At 44.0% G+C, this 20,892-nt stretch overlaps 2 protein-coding genes across 4 annotated transcripts; both read left to right on the top strand.

Moving 5' to 3' along the window:
- The first annotated feature begins 371 nt into the window (after positions 1-371).
- On the top strand, positions 372-20,213 carry zbtb14 (zinc finger and BTB domain containing 14). 3 transcript variants are annotated; one of them, XM_041968203.1, is made up of 11 exons: positions 372-509; positions 14,032-14,220; positions 15,896-16,066; positions 16,135-16,230; positions 16,355-16,498; positions 16,723-16,967; positions 17,743-17,828; positions 17,920-18,059; positions 18,226-18,321; positions 19,144-19,323; positions 19,565-20,213. In XM_041968203.1, the coding sequence occupies exons 2-10, from the start codon at positions 14,032-14,034 to the stop codon at positions 19,282-19,284; spliced, it is 1,308 nt and encodes a 435-aa protein (XP_041824137.1). In that variant the 5' UTR covers positions 372-509; the 3' UTR covers positions 19,285-19,323; positions 19,565-20,213. The 3 variants fall into 3 exon arrangements, with proteins under 3 accessions (XP_041824137.1, XP_041824135.1, XP_041824136.1); XM_041968202.1 differs by adding an exon at positions 1,845-1,943 and having other exon boundaries at positions 421-509; positions 19,144-20,213; XM_041968201.1 differs by having other exon boundaries at positions 19,144-20,213.
- On the top strand, positions 19,281-20,213 carry LOC121628845 (foot protein 1 variant 2-like). The gene is made up of 2 exons (XM_041968227.1): positions 19,281-19,515; positions 19,556-20,213. The coding sequence occupies exons 1-2, from the start codon at positions 19,472-19,474 to the stop codon at positions 19,953-19,955; spliced, it is 444 nt and encodes a 147-aa protein (XP_041824161.1). The 5' UTR covers positions 19,281-19,471; the 3' UTR covers positions 19,956-20,213.
- Positions 20,214-20,892: the final 679 nt, after the last annotated feature.

The following is a 20,892-nucleotide window of genomic DNA, read 5'->3' as shown; positions in this document are numbered from 1 at the left end:
ACCTGTCCGGACTAAAACCACAACACGCTCCAGAACTCAACCTGAACGCGGTCCCTCTGTGGTAATGTTATGTGAGTTATGACAGGCAGACCTGGTTCTAGTCATGTTCTGGACTCAGATGCTGCTCTGATCTCACAGGAAGTCCACCTAGAACCCTGGCACTCTAGAAGGGACCGCGTCCGAGTTCTGCTGGAGCTGGACCTGTAGAACCCAGCTCCGGATTCTGCAGGACCGGGTTCAGATCCGGGTTCGGTAGGACCGTAGTCGGGTACTGGAGCACCAGTGTCTGCAGCTTTCCTGAGAAGCAGTGCGCATGCGCCGGGGCAGTGCTCTGTGTGGGATGTTTGGCGCGCTACCTGCGTGCCGCCGCAGTGTGTGCGTGCTGGCGCAAAGCGCGGCCTTCCGCTCTGCTCGTCCTCAGCAACAACAACAACAACCGGACAAACTGTTCCCGGCTCCCGGCGCGCGGACACACCCAGAGGACAGCACCGTCCCCGGTCTGAGTCACGGTAAGAGCACGCTCGTCGGCCTCGCGCCCCCTCCCTCCTCGTTCCCCGATCCGGTCGCCGTCTCCGCGGGGATGTCTGCGCGCTCTCGAGCTGTTCATGGCTGCTCGAGCTCCGTCTCGCTCGTGTCGTCGAGGCCGCGGCGCCGCCGCTGCACGCGTGCCTGCGTGTCGGTCCCGAGGCTCGCGGAGCCGGCACGCGGCCGTCCAGGCGGCCAGGATGTCGGTGTCCGGTGTAAGGAAGGGCGAGCGTGACGGAGATTGACCGGAAAATACGCCATTTTGTATGGAGCTGAACGGCTGGCCGAACGGTCCGCCATCTAACAAAACAACGGCTTACACCACAAACACCCCGCCATCCGGGACAAACCCACACCCGCCGCACGTCCGGCCACCGGTTCGGACCGGCACTGGGTAGCGGTGTTTGCTGTAACGGTACTGGGTTTAATTAGCATGTTAGCTCCGTTAGGCTAAAGGAACCGTTCCTTATCGATCCGGATCTGATGGTTCTGTTTGCCAAGCTCGCTTCAGTCCGGCTAAAAATAGTCCGAACAGAACCGGGTCTCCGTATTCCTTAAAGTCTGCGGCGCTACCGTCCGCGAGGCTGCTGTCCCTCTCTGCATGGCGTGCACACGCACTGGTGCGCGTGTCCGCCCGAGAAGAGGTGCACGAACTTCAGACTGAGCGCGTGACGTAGTGAGCGCGAGTTACTGTTGATTAATCTTTAACTTCCTGTTAAATATGTCCATAATAATGTCCACGTGAACAATAGCCAGTCTTCAGAACCGGTTCTGAAAATAATAAAATCCGTTCAAATGACCCCAACAGGACCAAAGCCGTACCTGAACTGGGCCGAAAACCGGTTCTGGTAAATACCAGATCCGTTGTTTGGAGGATGCTACTCTCTGGACAGGCTCGGTCACAGGACCGGTTCTGAACCAGACCCACATCAGACAGGGCTGCTCCGTGAGCCACGGTGAAGAGTCGGTAACACTGCTTCTGTTCAAATAGAAAAGTTAAGATGTTTTATAACATTCGTTTCTGTCTTTTCCTTCCACTTAATGAAAAGAGCTCAGTGGTTACAGGTCCGTGCGGTTCACAAAGTAACCGTGTTAAAGTTAATGAGCAGGTACTCTGTAGCACCCATCACCCCGACTTTCTGAAAATATAAATCTACTTTCACTAGAAATTTGCAGTACTGCATATCAGTACAGTACTCAATGAGTACGGTAGTACAGCATTACCTGTGGACTGTCCTGTAGGACTGTAAAAATAAAGTAGGTATTCAGGAAATGTATTCATACACAGGATTGACAGTATTTTACTATTTGTGTGGCAGAGCTGAAAGATCACCAGGTGGTCGGGAACGTCGTCTGTCTCCTGAAATTATGAGGAAGGTTGTAGAAAAAGATGCCGTAACAGCGAAAATAATGATAAGGTAAACTTATCAACACTGGGCCGTGTCTACAGGGTCGAAGAATTGCTGTATAACTACAGTGTGTGTAAGTTAGTCCTGTACAATCCCACAACTGAAGCATTCGCTCAACAAAGTAAAAGTTGTACATATTTCCGTAAGGTGAAGACGTGGCAGGCGATGCTTCCATGGCTGGATTCGCCGTACTGGCCCATATTTCCCCCTCTGCTTGACCAGGAAAACATTGCTGTGATGTGAATGAGGCGCTGTGGCCAGACAGCATCTTTATTTAGTTTTTATCCTAACTGTACACAGTCGGTTCTTTTCTGGATGTAGACCACTGTATGCGATGTGCACTGTGTACATTGTTTTGGTGGGGAAAATAAAATATATTTGTTGGAGTGTATTTGTGTGTTCTAAGTAGGGCTGGGCGATTAATCGATAAAATCGATAAATCGAATTTTCCATTTCTGGAGATAAATTTTTGTGAAAATCGGGATTTTTTTCCATAGTTAGTTAGCAGCAGACTTAGCCCTCCCTCCACACCAGAACGGTGTTTGTCTGACAGATTTTCATTAAAGTGACCCTTCACTCACGCCTGGGATTTAGCTGTGCGTATAACTGCAGTGAAAATGCTGCTCTCTATGAGATGCAGAAATCAACTTAACCCACAAACCCTAGTTAAGAGAAAACCTTCATCAGGGGAATTATTTCTGCAGTGGATCCTGTATGAAAAGGATCCAGATGGAAAGAGATCATGGATGCATTGTGTCGCATATTTCAATGTAAGATATGAAGTCGTTTATATGGTGGAAGAGCTATGACATTATATGCTTTATTTTTGCTAGCATTCATCTATATAAACAAATGAATTTTTTTAATAAGTTTATTTATGTTTTGTAAAAGAAAAGGAAAAAAATCGATTAAAATCGGAAATCGGATTTGGTTATAAAAAATCGGAGATTTTATTTTTAGGCCATATCGCCCAGCCCTAGTTCTAAGTGTTAAAAACTATTTCATAAAATATTTAATAACACACTTGTATGTACTGTGTAAGTGTAACATTGAAGAAGAAAAAGGCCGTTTATGCCAGACGCAGAAGACGGATACGCAAACGGACGGAGAGTTTCGTTCGTCTTCTGCGTCGGTTACGAGTGTAAACTGGTGCGTTTTCAGGAACCTTAGCTATCCGTCGCTTGAAAACAGAGCAATACCACCGGAAATCACGAGGGCAGTGCTGACATGCGACCAGGAAAAGAAACAAACCAGAGAAGAAGAACAGAATCAGGAAGGGAACAAAAAAAGTAGAAGAAGAATGAAGACGAGAGCAACAACTGTAAGACAAGGCAGTTTATTTGTACAACACATTTCATGTACAGGACAATTCACAGTGCTTTACATAAAACAAAAGCATTACAGATATTAAGAAATAGTAAAAAGCAGAAACACAGCAAGAATCACAATAAAATAATAAATTACATTAAAAAGTTGTTTTAGTCATTGCACGGTGGTGTGGTGGTTAGCACCGCAAGGAGTGTGTGTGTGTGTGAATGGTTGTTTGTCCCCTATGTGTTGGCCCTGCGATGGACTGGTGACCTGTCCAGGTGTACCTGCCTCTCACCTGGTAATGCTGGGATAGGCTCCAGCTCACCCGCGGCCCTTAATGGGCCAAGCGGTGCAGAAAATGAATGAATGACTAAAAGCAGGATAAGTTAAAAAGTTACCGTGCAGATTTCATGCTTTTTTTATGTTTTTAATCTGGATTTAAAAATGTCTACATCTGGTGAAAGTTTAATCTCCACTGGCAGTTTGTTCCACTTGTTTGCAGCATAACAGCTAAATGCTGCTTCTCCATGTTTAGTCTGGACTCTGGTCTGGACTAGTTGACCAGAGTCTTTGGATCTAAGAGCTCTGCTAGGTTTATATTCTCTGAACATATCACAGATGTATTCTGGGCCTAAACCATTATGGGATTTGTAAACAAACAGAAGGGTTTTAAAATCTATTCTATTACTGACTGGAAGCCAGTGTAAAGATTTAAAAACTGGTGTGATGTGTTCAGATCTCTTAGTCCTGGTTAAAACTCTAGCAGCAGCGTTCTGGATGAGCTGCAGATGTTTAATGCTCTTTTTAGGAAGTCCTGTTAAAAGACCATTACAGTAATCCAGTCTACTGGAGATGAATGCATGGATGAGTTTCTCTTGGTCTTTCTGGGAAACTAAACTTTTAATTCTGTTGACGTTTCTGGTAAAAAGCTTCTTAGTGAAGCTTTGATATGGCAGCTGAAAGTCAGATCTGAGTCTATCAACACTCCCAGGTTACGAACTTGGTTGGTGATTTTAAGAGCCCGAGTCTCCAGGGGTTTACCAATGCTGACCCTCTTCTCTTTGCTACCAAACAGAATAATCTCAGTTTTGTCTTCATTTAATTGTAGGAAATTCTCCTTCATCCAGGTGTTTATTTGTTCCAGACTCTGACACAATAAGTCTATTGGACTGCAGTCATCTGGTGACAGAGACACATAAAGTTGTGTACCATCTGCATAACTTTGATAATTAATGCTATAGTTCTGTAATATTTGACCCAAAGGGAGCATATACAAGTTGAACAGAAGGGGTCCAAGGACTGACCCCTGGGGGACTCCACAAGTCATGGCCACTCGCTCGGATTCATAGCTGCCGATCGGAACTAAATAACTCCGGCCTTCTAAATAGGACCTGAACCAGTTAAGGACCGCTCCAGAAAGTCCAACCCAGTTTTCCAGCCTATGCAACAGGATTCTGTGATCTACAGTATCAAACGCAGCACTGAGATCCAACAGAACCAGGACTGATACTTGACCAGAACCAGGTCTGATACTTGACCAGAGCTGTTTCAGGGCTGTGATGAGGTCGGAAGCCGGACTGAAATTTATCAAGATTTCCACTTTCATTTAAAAAGTCATGAAGCTGGTGAAATACAACTTTTTCAATAATCTTGGAAATAAAAGAGGTTAGAGACGGTCTATAGTTGTTCATTATAGAGGCGTCTAGAGTCCTTTTCTTTAGGAGGCTTAATAGCAGCTATCTTTAGTGACTTGGGAAAAATGCCTGATGCCAGTGAGCCGTTAACTATCAGTAGGAGATCACTTTCTACTGAGGTAAAAACTGTTTTTAAAAAGTCGGATGGGATCATGTCCAGAGTGCATGTTGTTGATTTCAGATGCCAAACTGTTTCTTGTAGGACTTTTAAATTCACCATTTTAAATTGCGACATGACATCAGAATTATTTCTGACACAGACTAGTTTTCTTGTTTGACTGTGTGGAATTATTATTTTGTCTGATTGTTTTAATGTTTTGGCTAAAAAAGTTTGCAAATTGGTTGCATTTCTCAGTGGAAAGGAGATCAGGGCTTATCTGTTTAGGAGGATTAGTAAGTTTTTCAATCATAGCAAACAGAGTGCGAGAATTGTTGACATTCCTGTTAATCATTCCAGATAAATGCAGCTCTCTGACCTTCACAGCTCATTGTTATAGTTACGCAGGCTTTGTTTGTACAGCTCATAGTAAAGTTGAAGTTTATTTTTCTGCCATTTCCGCTCAGTTTTTCTGCTTTCTCTTTTTAGGCTGGTAACCACAGTGGTGGTTTCTAGATTGAAATGATCCAGGAGTCCATCAGCTGACTTTGCACTGGTTGTTGGTAACATAGCTATGGCCTCCACAAACTTAACACTTGTTCTTTCATTAATGTACCTCTTCCTAACGGAGAAGCAGGTTGGTTGGACATTCTGAGTGATCAGTAAATCAAACAAAATACAAAAATGGTCGTAAAGGTCAAGTCAGTGACAGCTACAGAAGAAATATCAACACCCTGGAATAACCAGGTCCAGAATGTGGCCTCGAATGTGGGTCGGTTCTTTTACATGTTGCCACAAACCAAACATCCAACATGGAAGAAAATTCCTTGACATTACCATCCGTCATGTTATCTATGTGAATGTTAAAATCCCCAGTTAAGGTGAAATGGTTAAAATCAGTAGAGATAACCGACAATAATTCAGAAAATTCATCAATAAAATTTACACAGTGTCCTGGACGTCTGTAGATGATTAGAAATAGGATTTTAGGAATGCCCCTTAAAATAAAACTAAGATATTCAAAAGAAGTAAAATCAGCAAATGAAATCTCTTTAACTGGAATGAATCTTTAAATAAGGCAGCTTCTCCTCCCCCTTTCCTCCCGTTTCCACATTTATCCATAAAACTAAAATGAGGGGGTGCTGTTTCATTAAGAACTGTAGCACTTGTGTCTTCTGTTAACATGTTTCTGTCAGAAAAAGAAAATCTAAACTGTGAGAAATGATGAAGTCATTAACTAACAGTGATTGTTGGACAGAGATCTAACATTTAGTACAGCAGCTTTATGAAGTTTACTCTGGTCTCTGTTGTATTCTGAGTTATACAAGGTACAGTTAACAGATTAGATCCATTCACCCCACAAGCTGACCGTGTTCGATTCCTTATTTTACTAACTAACACAGGAATCCTACTGGGTCCAGGCTTGATCTCAGAACAGCTGTCAGTAGTAGCAAAACTACAGCAGGACCCTGAACGCATCATGGCATGTTATCTTTGTTGTGAATTCTGCTGCTCTGTGAACCTCCTGCACCTCCTCCCGTGCCCTGCTCGGCCAGGACAGATGATCTAAGAGGAGGATGAGGAGGGGGAGCCCTGTATTTCTTGGTAGATGGTGGTCGCTGGGGTTCAGACCTGGATAGAGACATCCTTTTAAGACCTTGGGTGATGTGGAGAAGAGGGTCTGGTGAGGGGGGAGAGCTGGGAGTTGATCGCTTCTCTGCTGTGTCCTTCGCTCTTATCTGTACACTCATGTTTGGGTTTGTCGTCCCAACAGCATGACGCAAGTGTGCACCAAGTAATCTGCATCCAGTTAGATTTGGATGCACACCATCAGGTCTGAATCGCTCCTTACAGTTCCAAAAGATATTGAAGTTATCAATGAACTTTATCCCATGGGTGATACATGCGTTTGATAACCATGTGTTCAGGCCAAGAAGTCTACTGAAAAGTTCAATTCCTTTACCCGCTGTAGGAATGGGTCCTGAAATGTAAACATGGTGCTCCAAACTGACACAGTCTCTCCAACAGCAGAGAAAAGTCTTTCTTCAGGATCTCAGAGCCAGTTTTCCTCCTCAGAATATCAAAAGACCCTGTGTGGACAATAATCTTCATACCATCTGGATGTGAAGACAGAATGGTCGGCAACATCTCTGTCAGTTCCCCGACTGATGTATCAAAAAGTGTTAAATTTTCCGTCTTTGCCATCCTCACATGCTGTTAGAGAGTCTCCAATCAGAATTGTGTCTATTTGTTTTTGTGTGGAGGCGCCGATAGCTTCTCTAGTCCTCCTGTTTGTGGAGTTTTGGCCTCTCCTCCTGGTCTGGTTTCAGGTCTATTTCTTGAGTTTTTATAGATCCTTGCATTACATTCATCATCATTCATTTTAATATGACTCAACACATCATATTTATTATGCAGTGAGACTTCAGGTGGTGGAGTGAGTGCTGGAGCGTTAAATTTCCTGCTGGATTTACCTCTGCCACGAACAACATCAGACCAGGTTCTGGCCGGGGTTGATGACTTTGGTCTGGCACCAACACTGTTCCAGAAGGAGAGATCAGTCTGATGGTCCGGTTTGGGATTTTCCCAGCTATTCCAGTATCATTTGAACACATCCAAGGAAGGGTATCAGCCAGGTCTGTAGCGGGAGGCTCCACATTCGACATGCCTCCGCGTAGTGCTGGGCGATATGACGATACATATCGCGGGGACGATAGAAAAGTGTCTATCGTGCCATTTCTCTTCTATCATTTCTATCGTTTCAAACCTAATTTTATCAATTATTACAACAAATATATCATTAAACAGGCTGCGACGATTTTATTAACGTTGTCTTGTCACTACGCATACTCTAAGTTTATATAAGTGAAAATAAAGAAGAATAAAAAAAGATTTTTTGCAAAGAAACTCCGTCTGGTGGTTTTGCGACATGACGCTGCTTTACGTCTTTGATTCTCGCGCAGGTTTGCAAAATGCTTTACGTTAATCATGAGTGCTGAACGATGGACGCGGAACAGGTTGATGTTTCATGCCCGGAGTCGCAGATAGAGACAGCTACGCAGGCAGCCCAAGAAGAAGCACTTTTACCCAAAAGAGGGGGTACGTCTGTGATTTGGTTACATTTTGGGTTCAAGAAGTCCGACACGGATCAGAAGACGGCCATATGCAAACTATGCCAAAAGACTATTCCTGCGCCCGATGCCAACACAACAAACCTCTTCTATCACCTTAAGAAGGTCCACGAAAAAGAATACATGACAATCCAAAAAATCCGAGCTAAACCAAGTGGAACAGCGGGGGCAAGTTGCGAAAAGAAAAACTATAGCCAGCCGAAGATAAAGCAGTCTTTCGCACAAGGTACGCCATATGAGAAGGCGTCCCAGCGCCATAAAGAAATCACATGTGCCATCTCGCGTTACATCTGTAAAGGCATGGCTCCCGTGTATATAGTTGAGAAGGACAGCTTTCGAGACCTTAAATTAATTATTTAAATAGTGTTTATTTTGACAGTTGAGTTTAAATAACTGTATGATTTTGAAAAAAATGTGAAGGCTACTGTACCTCAACCACAGCTGTTTTCATTTGATACATTTATATTGCCGCACTAAAATGTATGTTTCTCATTTGTGACAGTACAGTTAAATGTCACTTCAAAATAAAGCTGGAGAAAAGTAAGCAATGAAATTTTTGTCAAACTTTTCAGAGAATAACTGAAAACATACTTTATTGTGGTATATCGTGATATATATCGTTATTGTGATATAAAATAATCCATATCGTGATATATGATTTTTTCCATATCGCCCAGCACTACCTCCGCGTATGAAGATGTGACTCAATCCATTTGATAACTCAGTAGCTTGTACAGAAGCTACTAGGGCTGGGCGATATGGCCTGTAACTGATATCCCGATATATTTTTGTTTATATCCCGATGCACGATATATATCTCAAAGTTTTGAAATCTCCTCTAAAATTTTGTGTAAATGTTGATTTTAACATTGTCATACATAAAAAAGACTCAAGTCAAATAATTTAAGAAAACTGTTAAAGGGAGGAAGGGGGAGGAGAAATCACAATAAAGTTAAATTTAACAAACTTTATTTTTAAACCAGGGATCTACACTCATATTCTTTAACAACACAGCGGGTCTCCTTGCTGTGACCTGGTCCTTAAACATCTAACAACAGCAGCTTAGGCTATCAACAACAACAAAAAATAATTTAACAAGCATCCCATTGAAAGGCATTTCAAAACTTTACAAATTAAAGTGCATTTTTCTGTGCAAGACTGCATTTGTTGTAAAAGACAATTAAACAAAATAAATAAATATATTTAAAATTAAATTGGCACAGAAGCAGAAGTCCATAAGTTAAAAAACAAAAAGTAAAATGCATCAGCAAGCATTCTTAACTAGCACATTTCAATAAACAAGGTGCACTTTTTCTGCTTGTTCCAAGTTTGTAATAACCCCCCCCCCCCCCCCAAAAAAAAAACAGAATACAAAATAATAGATAAATGGAAGTCCAATATGTGAATGCAAAAACAAAAATCAAACTTTAAATTACTGAAGTGGGTGGCATGGTTTTGTCTATCGCTTGTTTGCAGTAACCACTCAGCACAAAAATGTGTCTAGAGGTTTTGTGCTAAAAACACAAGCCTGTCAACAGCTTCTGGCTTGAGTGATGCCCTGTGACATGTGACCACATTCCCGCTGGTACTAAATACCCTTTCTGATGGGGAACTAGTGGCAGGCACACACAGATATTTTTTTGCCAAACTTTTCAGGTTTGGAAACATTTCCTCATGGTCCTTCCACCACAGCAGGGGATCAGATTCAGTGTCAGCACTTGGACTCTGCAAGTAGATGGACAATTCTGCTTTCATTGTCTCTTTGAGTGACAATATAGCTGTGGAAGAGGGGTTTGCTGCCTTTTTAAAGAAACTTCCAAGAGTTTTCTTTTTTGGTGGCTCTGGTTCAGACACTGCTGGTGTTTCATGAGACTGTGAAGCAGCTGACCGTGCTGTGCCCTGGTCAGACAGCATCGCCTGCGCCTCCATCTCCAATATGGCTCTTGACTTGACCTCCTCCACCTTCTCTGCATTGATGTACATGGTTTTAAACCGTGGATCCAAAAACGAAGCCATGTCTAGCAGGGCATCAGTGGCAGGGTCAGCAAACTTTTCTCTTAAATAATCCAGGATGGAGACTTTGATGGACTGGGTCAGTGGCGTGTCATCCTCCTGAACTGCCAAGGTGCTGGTGTTGAAAAGATGAAGCACAGGCTTCACTGTGGACACTGTAACATAGTCCTCACCAGACAGAGCATCAGTGAATTCCACAAGGGGTTTTAGAGCCTTTTGCACTGACTCTAAAACTTCCAGGTCTTGCCAGGTCAGAACAAGATGACATGTTTTCTTGTCTGAAGACAAAACCAGAGAAATGGCTCGTTCCTGCTCCAGCACTCGCTCAATCATTTTCTGACGGGATCCCCACCTGGTAGGAGACTCACTGATCAGCTGGTGTACAGGAATGTTGAGCTCTCTTTGTGCAGTGGCCAGGTCTCTCCTCCTCTTCCAACTGAACGAGAAGCTGCTCACAATCTTCTTACAAACAGCAACTGCTCGATCAATGCGGGGATCTTTCATGCTTCTCTGTGCAAGGGGTGGGGAAACGATTTAAAAGATTAAATAGAAATAATTATTCATTCAGCCTAATAGTGAGAACTGTTTAAGTAATTTATTCTCCATAGATCTGACCTTTGACATATGTTTAAAAAAAACTCATATGCTTTACAAAATATATATTGTCAATAACACCACAATATGAATGACAAACTGTTTTCAACGTAAGAATGGCTAGTTTTTAACTGGATGTGAATAGATAATGAAATGCTCATATTTTTAATTGCATGAAAAATATGATTGAAAGTACTCAAGCTGTTTAAATGCATAAAAAATACTGAAACGGTTTCAAAGTTTTTAATTTTAATTGTGCTGAAATATAAAATAGTATCTTAGCTATATTAACCACTGTTATAAAAAATATAAATGATATCTCAATTAGAAGGAGGGAAACCTATACAAATACTCACCAATAGCAAGGTGCAATCGATGGCCAAAACACTGTAGCCTTCTCCACCCATTCAGACTCATTGCTTTGATTATGTTAGCCCCATTGTCTGTTGTGACACAGACTTGATGAGTTTCTGACAAATTCCATGAACTGAGAGCATCTTGCAGTCCTTGTGCAATTAACTCTGCTGTATGATCATCAGGGAAAAAACTTGTCTGAAGGCACGCACTTTTAAGCTCCCAATTGTCGATGTAATGTATTGTTAAGCTGAGGTAAGGCTCACATGTTCTGCTGGTCCACAGATCCGTAGTTGTAGAGAAGTGGGTCACGTTTTTGAGTTTTTCTGCTGTCTTTTCTCGCACTGAAATGTACAATTCTGGTAGCGCTTTTTCTGCAAAGAATTTGCGACCAGGCGAATCATACTTTGGGTCAAGTGTTTTGATGAGGCCTCGGAATCCAGGCTTTTCCACAACGCTAACTGGGGCCATGTCTTTAGCAATGTACCTTGTTACTGCAGCCGTTATCTCTCTCCATTTTGAACTTTTTCTGTCGTATGGGATTGATTTAGCAAACGAAGAAACCAAAGTCATTTGTTTTGCTGCCAGTTCGTCTGATGATTTCTTCCGTGTCGGTGGAGATGTGACCACGCGGAGCTTGAGACATTCTTCATGTTGCTGAGGATGACATTTCAGGTGGTGAAACAAGTTGGTGGTACTGCCGCCTTTTGTAGCAACGGTTTTACAGCATATTTTGCAAATAACTGCATTTTGTTCAACGTCTTCCTTTCGAAACCCGAACCACCGCCAGATGATGGATCCAGAGCTGTTTTTCTTAATAACTAAATCGTCCGTACCACCTTCAGCTTCCATCCCCTAACATTTATAAGTTCGCACGTTGCAGGTATTACTTCCGTTGTCTCCAAGTTTCTTTTCCCGTTTCACGTAATGTAACAACACGCATGCGCTGTACGGGCGGGGTGAGTGCCATCTGCTGTTGTGAGCGGGGCAGTCTGCTTGACTATTTATACTCGATGTACGCGATATGCTTATTTTATATATCTCGGGTCAAACAACTCGGGATATATCGAGTATATCCGATATATCGCCCACCCCTAGAAGCTACTACAGAGTCAATAAATTCTTCATTCACACGAATGTCTTGCAGTGTTTCAATCCTCTTCTCCAGCTGTGTTATCCTCAAAGAAAGTTGCTCACACTCAGTGCAGCTCATTGATACTGCAGGGTTAGGAGACATCATTCCACTAGTTCTCCGATGGCAATCAACTAAATTTATCAAAAAATATATTCGTTCCAGTGATTTATAAGTGACCAGGAGTCCTTGTTCCTAAATTTCTTGCTGGTACAGATAAGAAAAAAGAAGAAAAAAATGCAATCAGAAAGGAGAGCAAAGCAGGAAGTCAGGAAGTCTACTCAACTGTAGAAATTGCACAAGCTTTTGCATACAGACTATATGCGAATGTTTAGGTGGTGGTGCATGAGGTCTGCTCTGATTGGCTGCAGGGAGGCCAGAGTCAGAAAGGGGGGCTGGCCCAGTGCGTGCACAGTGTGTCCGACTCCAAAACATCAGCAGCTTAGTGATGGCGAGTGAACCTGACCGAGCAGCAGTTTATGAAATTTAGCCATTTATGTTTGAACCAGACTCCGAGCCTGAGAGTGAAGATGCAGAGATAGTGTAAGAAGCACGTTTACAACAAAATGTTTACAAAACTTTACGCAGCAGAGCGCTTCACCCACTTATAAAAAAGAAAACATGGGGCTCATTTGTACATTACAGGGGGTTAAACTTTTAGGCTCGTCCCTTAGCATTAGCGTTAGCATTAGCTGTGTCAGCAGGAAAGCTTGGCTTTATATCAGTAGCAACACTTACTGATTGCATTGATGGTGAGCCACTCAGAGTTAGAATTGCACCTCTTTCCAACCGCAGGGTTGATGCCATCTTCGCCTGAAACTGTCCCAAATTACTAAAACATTCAGGCCAAGATGTTTAGCACAAACATAGAGCGCGGCAGGCAGAGTTTACCTTGTTGGCGGTTCTGCTGTGAACAAAGGGCCCAGACGGAAAAACTCCACCTTCTTCAAAAGGAAGGCTTTCAGGGAAGTTAACACTTCGGTCCAACATCAACACACGTTTTAACTTGAAAAAGTGCAGTTTCCATGTGATGACTACTTTAACAACCATGACAATGCAAAACGCGCATGGAAGTATGAGGACGGCAACGTATGATGTATGAAGCAGACTTATATATAAGGGAGAATAAATGGGCCTTCAGTCATGATGAATGAAGGGTTTTCCATCCATCAGACTGTTTTACATTGAGCACATCAGTGTTCAGCTGGTTCTTATAGATGTCTGTTCATATGGTGGCTTGCGTGCTTCATTTGAAAACAAAATACCGTTTTAAAGAAGAAATAAAATGGTTTTAAATGTAAAGTTTAATTTTGCAGTAGAATTGAGGGATTTTGCTCGTTGTGTGTTTGGGTGTGTGTGCAGGAGTTCTGATTGTATGAATCATGCTTTCAGAAAATGTGTGTAAACAATCGTAAATCAGGCTGAGCTGCCTTAGTGGAACGACTTGAGGCTTAATGAGGAGATGGATTCGTCTGGTTTCAGTCTTTTTCAGGTGAGTCTCTCAAGCAACTTTCACGGAAAACCCCTCAGATTTTTGAGCAAAGTTGTACGAGATTGCAGCAGGTCCTCAGATAACACCAGGCAGCCTGTCGGCCATCTTGTTCTCATGTATCATTAGAGTCCATCGTCCTATCTTCACAGTTCCTCTACAGCAGGTTGGAAGAGACATGTTTCCAGACGCGGACACGTCTCCTAACTGTCTGCTGACTGGTGAGACATGGCAGGAATGTGTGCCTTTAACCATCATCTGATGTCTTCCCTGCGTTCACAGATGGCGGAGACGGTGAAGTACGTGGACGATGAACATAAGAGCCTCTTCCTGAAGCTGCTGAACGAGCAGCGGCTGGAGGGCGAGCACTGCGACATTGCCGTGGTGGTGGAAGACGTCAAATTCAGAGCTCATCGTTGTGTCCTCGCCGCCTGCTCCAACTACTTCAAGAAGCTCTTCAAGAAACATGAGGTACTGCCCTGGTACGCACTGGGAACCCACTGGGTACACCAGCAGCTATGTTCTGCCTGGTGTGATCTGGAAAAAATTAGTTTAGAGGCATTTTGTTTTCATTTTGAAATCTGCGCTATATTCGGCTTTATGGTGCGGCTTGACCACAGGTTTGTAGTAGTGGCAAAGCATTGGACTGTAGCCCCGTCCTTCACCCTAACCACACTCATCATACAGGGCAGGAGAGACACTCCACTAACATGGAGACAAGGTGGCAGCGATGCCGTTTGTCCAAAGGGTTGATGAGTTTCTTCAATCCCGGGTTGCTCATGGGTTAACTGAGCGCTGGTCTATGGCGAGAAAAAAGTTGTTTGTTTATAACATTTGTTATCTCTGTGTCTCTGGGAGCTGGTGGATTATTTAGTCTCGACTCACAAAAATTTTTCTATTTTCTTGTGTTGCGTCGCAAGCCCCCGTGTGCACATCTGTGTGAACGAGCGCAACATTTCACATGCATGAATGTCGCCTGTCGCAACGATTTTCACCTCATCACGCAAGTTCCATAGAAAATGACAGAGAAGGAGCGACGTCGCCTCCCGTGTGTCCAGCCCATAACTTGAGAGGTGTTTGCAACTCGAGTTGAATAAAAGCAAAGCGGCAGGGCAGTGGGAGGAGTCTGCAGCAGTGGGAGGAGTCTGCAGCAGAGCTCTGCCAGTGGCGCTTGATTTGCAACTGGAAACAGCATAAGAGGAAACTGAGAAGGACAAAAATAATCGGATCATTTCATTTTTATGAAAACCCAGATCGTAACTGAGATTAAAATTCAATTAATCGCCCAGTCCTACCACTAGGTACACACAGGGTATACACAGGATACACACTGGGTACACACTGGGTATACACAGGATACACACTTGATATACACTGGGTAAACACTAGATACACAACGGGTATACACTGGATACACACTGGGTATACACTGGGTACACACTGGATACACACTGGGTACACACTGGATACACACTGGGTATACACTGGGTATACACACCGGGGATACCCTGGATACACACTGCATACACACTGGGTATACACTGGATACACACTGGATACACACTTGATACACACTGGGTATACACTGGATACACACTGGGTATACACTGGATACACACTGGGTACACACTGGGTATACACTGGGTACACACTGGATACACACTGGGTATACACTGGGTATACACACCGGGGATACCCTGGATACACACTGCATACACACTGGGTATACACTGGATACACACTGGATACACACTTGATACACACTGGGTATACACTGGATACACACTGGGTATACACTGGATACACACTGGGTATACACTGGGTACACACTGGATACACACTGGGTACACACTGGATACACACTGGGTATACACTGGATACACACTGGGTATACACACCGGGGATACCCTGGATACACACTGCATACACACTGGGTATACACACCGGGGATACCCTGGATACACACTGCATACACACTGGGTATACACTGGATACACACTGGGTACACACTGCATACACACTGGATACACACTTGATACACACTGGGTATACACTGGATACACACTGGGTACACACTGAGTACACACTGGGTATACTGTTACTAGCTCAGGTTCAGCGAGTCTCACCTGTTCCTGCGTTTCTTCAGGTGGACAACTCGTCTGTGATTGAGATCGACTTCATCCGCTCAGACATTTTTGAGGAGGTGCTGAACTACATGTACACAGCGAAGATATCCATCAAGAAAAGAGATGTTAACCTGATGATGTCATCAGGACAGATCCTCGGCATCCGCTTCCTGGACAAGCTCTGTTCTCAGGTAATGCACAGGTAACCCACACATGTAGAGTTCCCTCAGGACATGTAGTTGACATGATGTGTCCTCAGAAACGTGATGTGTCATCAGAAGACAAAGAGAAGTTTCCGTATGACATTGTGAAGATGGCGTTGCCGCCTGAAGCTCAGCTGGCTGCTGACTCAGAGGTACAACCATCAATATCCATTAGTGATGCATCAGTAATCAGTTAACCACAATGATCTATCAATAATCAATCAGTAATCCAAAAAGCGTTGTAGATCCAGTCCGTTAACCTGACTCTATGTGCAGGTTCTCGGTGAGCACGATGACACGCCCACTACAGATGACCTCGTTGAGGCATCAGCTAATCAGGAGCTTGACAAGTCACCAAGTGCAGCGTTGCACGTCCAGGAAGCCATCTTGAAAGAACTGACCAATGAGGATGTTCACAAGGTGCGTACCATGTAAGGGGGGTTGTGAGATAACACACACTGGTAAGGTATTAACAACCTGACCATGGGTTGTATTACCCCATTATATCACACATGAGGTGTTTCCAGCCGCCATGAATACGCCACGCCCCCTGGTGGGAAGCTTCTGACAGAACAGGATGCATAGTTTTAATCACAGTTCTCACAAACATGTTAAAACATCCACTAACAGCCTGATGCCTCCAGGTGACCTGTTACGACCAGGATGTGGTGACAGAGATGGAGGCGGAGCCTAAAGAGCTGGAAACGGAGCATCACAGCACCCAGACGCTGACATTTACAGACAGCATGGGCGAGGTGAAGGACGAGCAGGCGCCCGGCTGGTCAACAGCCCCCACCGACATGAAGTTTGAATACCTGCTTTACGGTCACAGAGAACACCTGGCCTGCCAGGTGTGTGGGAAGACCTTCCTGGATGAGAGCAGACTCAGGTATGTTCACTCCGGGACAATACATCTTGTAATTCACCTGACAGGTACACCTGAACAAAACACCTGACAGGTACACCAGAACAAAACACCTGAACAAATCACCTGACAAGTACACCTGAACAAATCACCTGACAAGTACACCTGAACAAACACCTGACAGGTACACCTGAACAACACACCTGACAGGTACACCTGAACAAATCACCTGACAAGTACACCTGAACAAACACCTGACAGGTACACCAGAACAAAACACCTGACATGTACACCAGAACAAAACACCTGACAGGTACACCAGAACAAAACACCTGACAGGTACACCTGAACAAACACTTGACAGGTACACCAGAACAAAACACCTGACAGCTACACCTGAACAAAACACCTGACAGGTACACCAGAACAAATCACCTGACAAGTACACCTGAACAAACACCTGACAGGTACACCAGAACAAAACACCTGACATGTACACCAGAACAAAACACCTGACAGGTACACCAGAACAAAACACCTGACAGGTACACCTGAACAAACACTTGACAGGTACACCAGAACAAAACACCTGACAGCTACACCTGAACAAAACACCTGACAGGTACACCAGAACAAAACACCTGACATGTACACCAGAACAACACACCTGACAGGTACACCAGAACAAACACCTGACAGGTACACCTGAACAACACACCTGACAAGTTCACCTGAACAAACACCTGACAGGTACACCTGAACAACACACCTGACAGGTACACCTGATCTCTGTCTTCAGAAAACACGAGAAGCTTCACTCAGCGGAGCGTCCATTCGCTTGTGAAATCTGCACCAAAGCTTTTACCACCCACGCTCACCTGAAAGGTAAACATACCCCTGAACTCAGGTGTGATCACAATACATTGTCAGTGTTTCGGTTAGCATGTCTGTGGCTCCACCCTCACCTTTCTTATAGAACACCTGAAGATCCACACGGGATTCAAACCATACAGGTGTGACGTTTGTGGGAAATCGTTCATTCGAGCTCCTGACCTTAAAAAACATGAACGGGTTCACAGTAACGAGAGACCGTTCGCCTGTCAGATGTGTGACAAGGTAAGCTCACCTGTCTGGGCCTCACCTGTCTGTGGTACCCATCTTTGTCTTACTTGTTTGTCTCACCTGTCTTGTCTCACCTGTCTGTGTGTCACCCTCCTGTTTCACCTCTATGTCTCACCTGCCTCTCACCTTTCTGTCTTACCTGTCTGTCTCATCTCCACAGGCGTTCAAACACAAGTCTCACCTGAAGGACCATGAGAGGAGACACCGTGGAGAGAAACCCTTCGTCTGTCCGTCCTGCACCAAGGCTTTTGCCAAGGTAACACTCATCCTGGTCCTGATGTCATCAGAGGTGTGACTGTCCATGGCCACGCCCACCAATCTGTAGCACAGTCCACTTTACCTGCAGGAGTTGTCCTCTCATTGATTCATTCAAACTAAAGAGTCAAACATATTTTCTGTTCTCCATGGAGACCAATCCATCCCTGCTGTATAACCAGAAATGTTAGGCTAGTTAACTTGTGGTTGCCATGACGACAAGTGTGAGATGTGTGGATATGAAAACTTTTATGATTTCTGGAAATTAAATGTTTTTTTTTAACATCAGTCTGAAGACTGATGTTTCTTCCCAACCAGAAGGCTTCCAGCTCAGATCTTTTGCTAGTCAGAAAAAATAACAACTAGGGTTGTCAAAATATTGATATTCAGATGTTAATCAATACTAAACTTACTTAGATTGATCTCGGTGGAGCTGCTGTGATAGTCAGAGGATCAAATGACCACACAGATATGCTGCAGAAAACTGAGCTCGTTCATGATTAGATTTTTGGAGACAGAAAGCAGAAACCACCCGGTACTGGAGGGTGGACCTGATAAAGTGAACGGTGGGTGTAGAATCACTGCAGTCACAGTAGCTGAAACAGAACAGGTGAAAACTCTTCCTCCTCCTCCTCCTCCTCTTTGTGTTCATTCACTGAAGGCAAACATGAAACCAAATGTTTCCACTTTGATTTAAACTGAGGCTTACTGAACATCACCTCCTGACAGCAGTTACCTTACATTACAACATCTGCTGTGCTGTTGCTAGGTAACCAGATGTGTTTTTACCTGTGTTGAGTTCAGTGTCTGTCTGTACTTTCAGGCGTCGGATCTGAAGCGTCACGAGAACAACATGCACAGTGAGAGGAAGCAGATAAATCCTCTTCAGAGCGACACAGAGACACTGCAGGCTGCCGCCATGGCTGCAGAGGAGCAACACCTGGAGAACATCAGCTGTTCCTAGCGCCTGGAGAAGATCAGCTGTTCCCAACGCCTGGAAAACATCAGCTGTGCCCAACACCTGGAGAACATCAGCGGTTCCCAACTCCTGGAGAACATCAACCATTCCCATCAGCTGTTCTCAATGCCTGGAAAACATCAGCTGTTCCCAACACCTGGAGAACATCCACTCTTCCCATCAGCTGTTCTCAATGCCTGGAAAACATCAGCTGTTCCCATCAGCTGTTCTCAATGCCTGGAAAACATCAGCTGTTCCCATCAGCTGTTCCCAATGCCTGGAGAACATCAGCTGTTCCCAACACCTGGAAAACATCAGCTATTCCCAAAGCCTGGAAAACATCAGCTGTTCCTAACACCTGGAGAATATCAGCTGTTCCCAACACCTGGAAAACATCAGCTATTCCCAACACCTGGAGAATATCAGCTATTCCCAACGCCTGGAGAACATCAGCTATTCCCAACGCCTGGAGAACATCAACTGTTCCCAACACCTGGAGAACATCAGCTGTTCCCAACACCTGGAGAACATCAGCTATTCCCAACGCCTGGAGAACATCAGCTGTTCCCAACACCTGGAGAACATCAGCTGTTCCCAACACCTGGAGAACATCAGCTGTTCCCAACACCTGGAAAACATCAGCTGTTCCCAACAACTGGATCAGTGTTTCTGTATAAATCCAGATTTAATCCAGACTTGAATGGAGGTCTGAAGGTCGGAAAATGTTCTCCTGCTCTGAACTGACTGTAACATGACCTGATGACCTCATTGGTCATGTGATGAACATGTCACCCCCCCACCCCCCTTTCATGTGTTGTGTTATCAGTCTGTGTTGTATATAAAGGTTCTGTTCAGTTTAATGAGCAGAACTCTGTCATTGTCCCTGAAGTACAGGAGCCCATAGAGGACACATGTAAATAAACTGTTTTAAATCAGCTTTTCAGTCACAATTGGTTTATTGATTGATTATTGATCTGTGAAATTTATCAATCATCAGAACTTTTTCATTCTTGACGTGAGGACAAGGAACTCGAACGTGTTAGAATAACAGAACAAACATGGTTTATATGTGGAAGTGAGTTATGTGCCCCACGTCATCAAGCTCAGGATTAACATTATTATCATTAAAAAAGAAAGAAAGCTCCAACTTCCACATCATCCTGAAGGAAGATTCAACATCTTTATTGTCATGCAAAAATGAACATGTTTGAGGAGTCTCTCGGCTTAAGCACAAAGTAGACATGTTTAACACCTGGTAAATAAAACATTTTAGGATTAATAGGTCAAGTTTACCTTCATGACAACTGTGAGGGGGGTGAATTTTTTTCTAACTCATCTGTTTGGATGTTATTTAATCTTGAAATTTGGCATAATTAGGGGCGTGTCCTTTTGATTGACAGGTATCAAATATCCGCGGAAAGAAGGGAGAGTGCAGCACAACCACGGTTTTTAGCCGGCTAACAGCACTCCTTACCTTTAGCCCGCCTACCTCTGTTAGCTGGTTAGCTACCGTAAGCTTGGTTAGCTCTTAGCTACAGGCAGCTTGGAGTTTGAAAGGTGTTAATCATCCACCCCCACCTTCACAGTCCCCCTCTCAGCTCCTCCTCTTTGCCC

The sequence above is a fragment of the Melanotaenia boesemani genome, chromosome 18, assembly GCF_017639745.1.
Source record: "Melanotaenia boesemani isolate fMelBoe1 chromosome 18, fMelBoe1.pri, whole genome shotgun sequence".
NCBI classification, from domain to species: domain Eukaryota; kingdom Metazoa; phylum Chordata; class Actinopteri; order Atheriniformes; family Melanotaeniidae; genus Melanotaenia; species Melanotaenia boesemani.
This window is presented reverse-complemented; position numbering and strand designations above follow the sequence as displayed.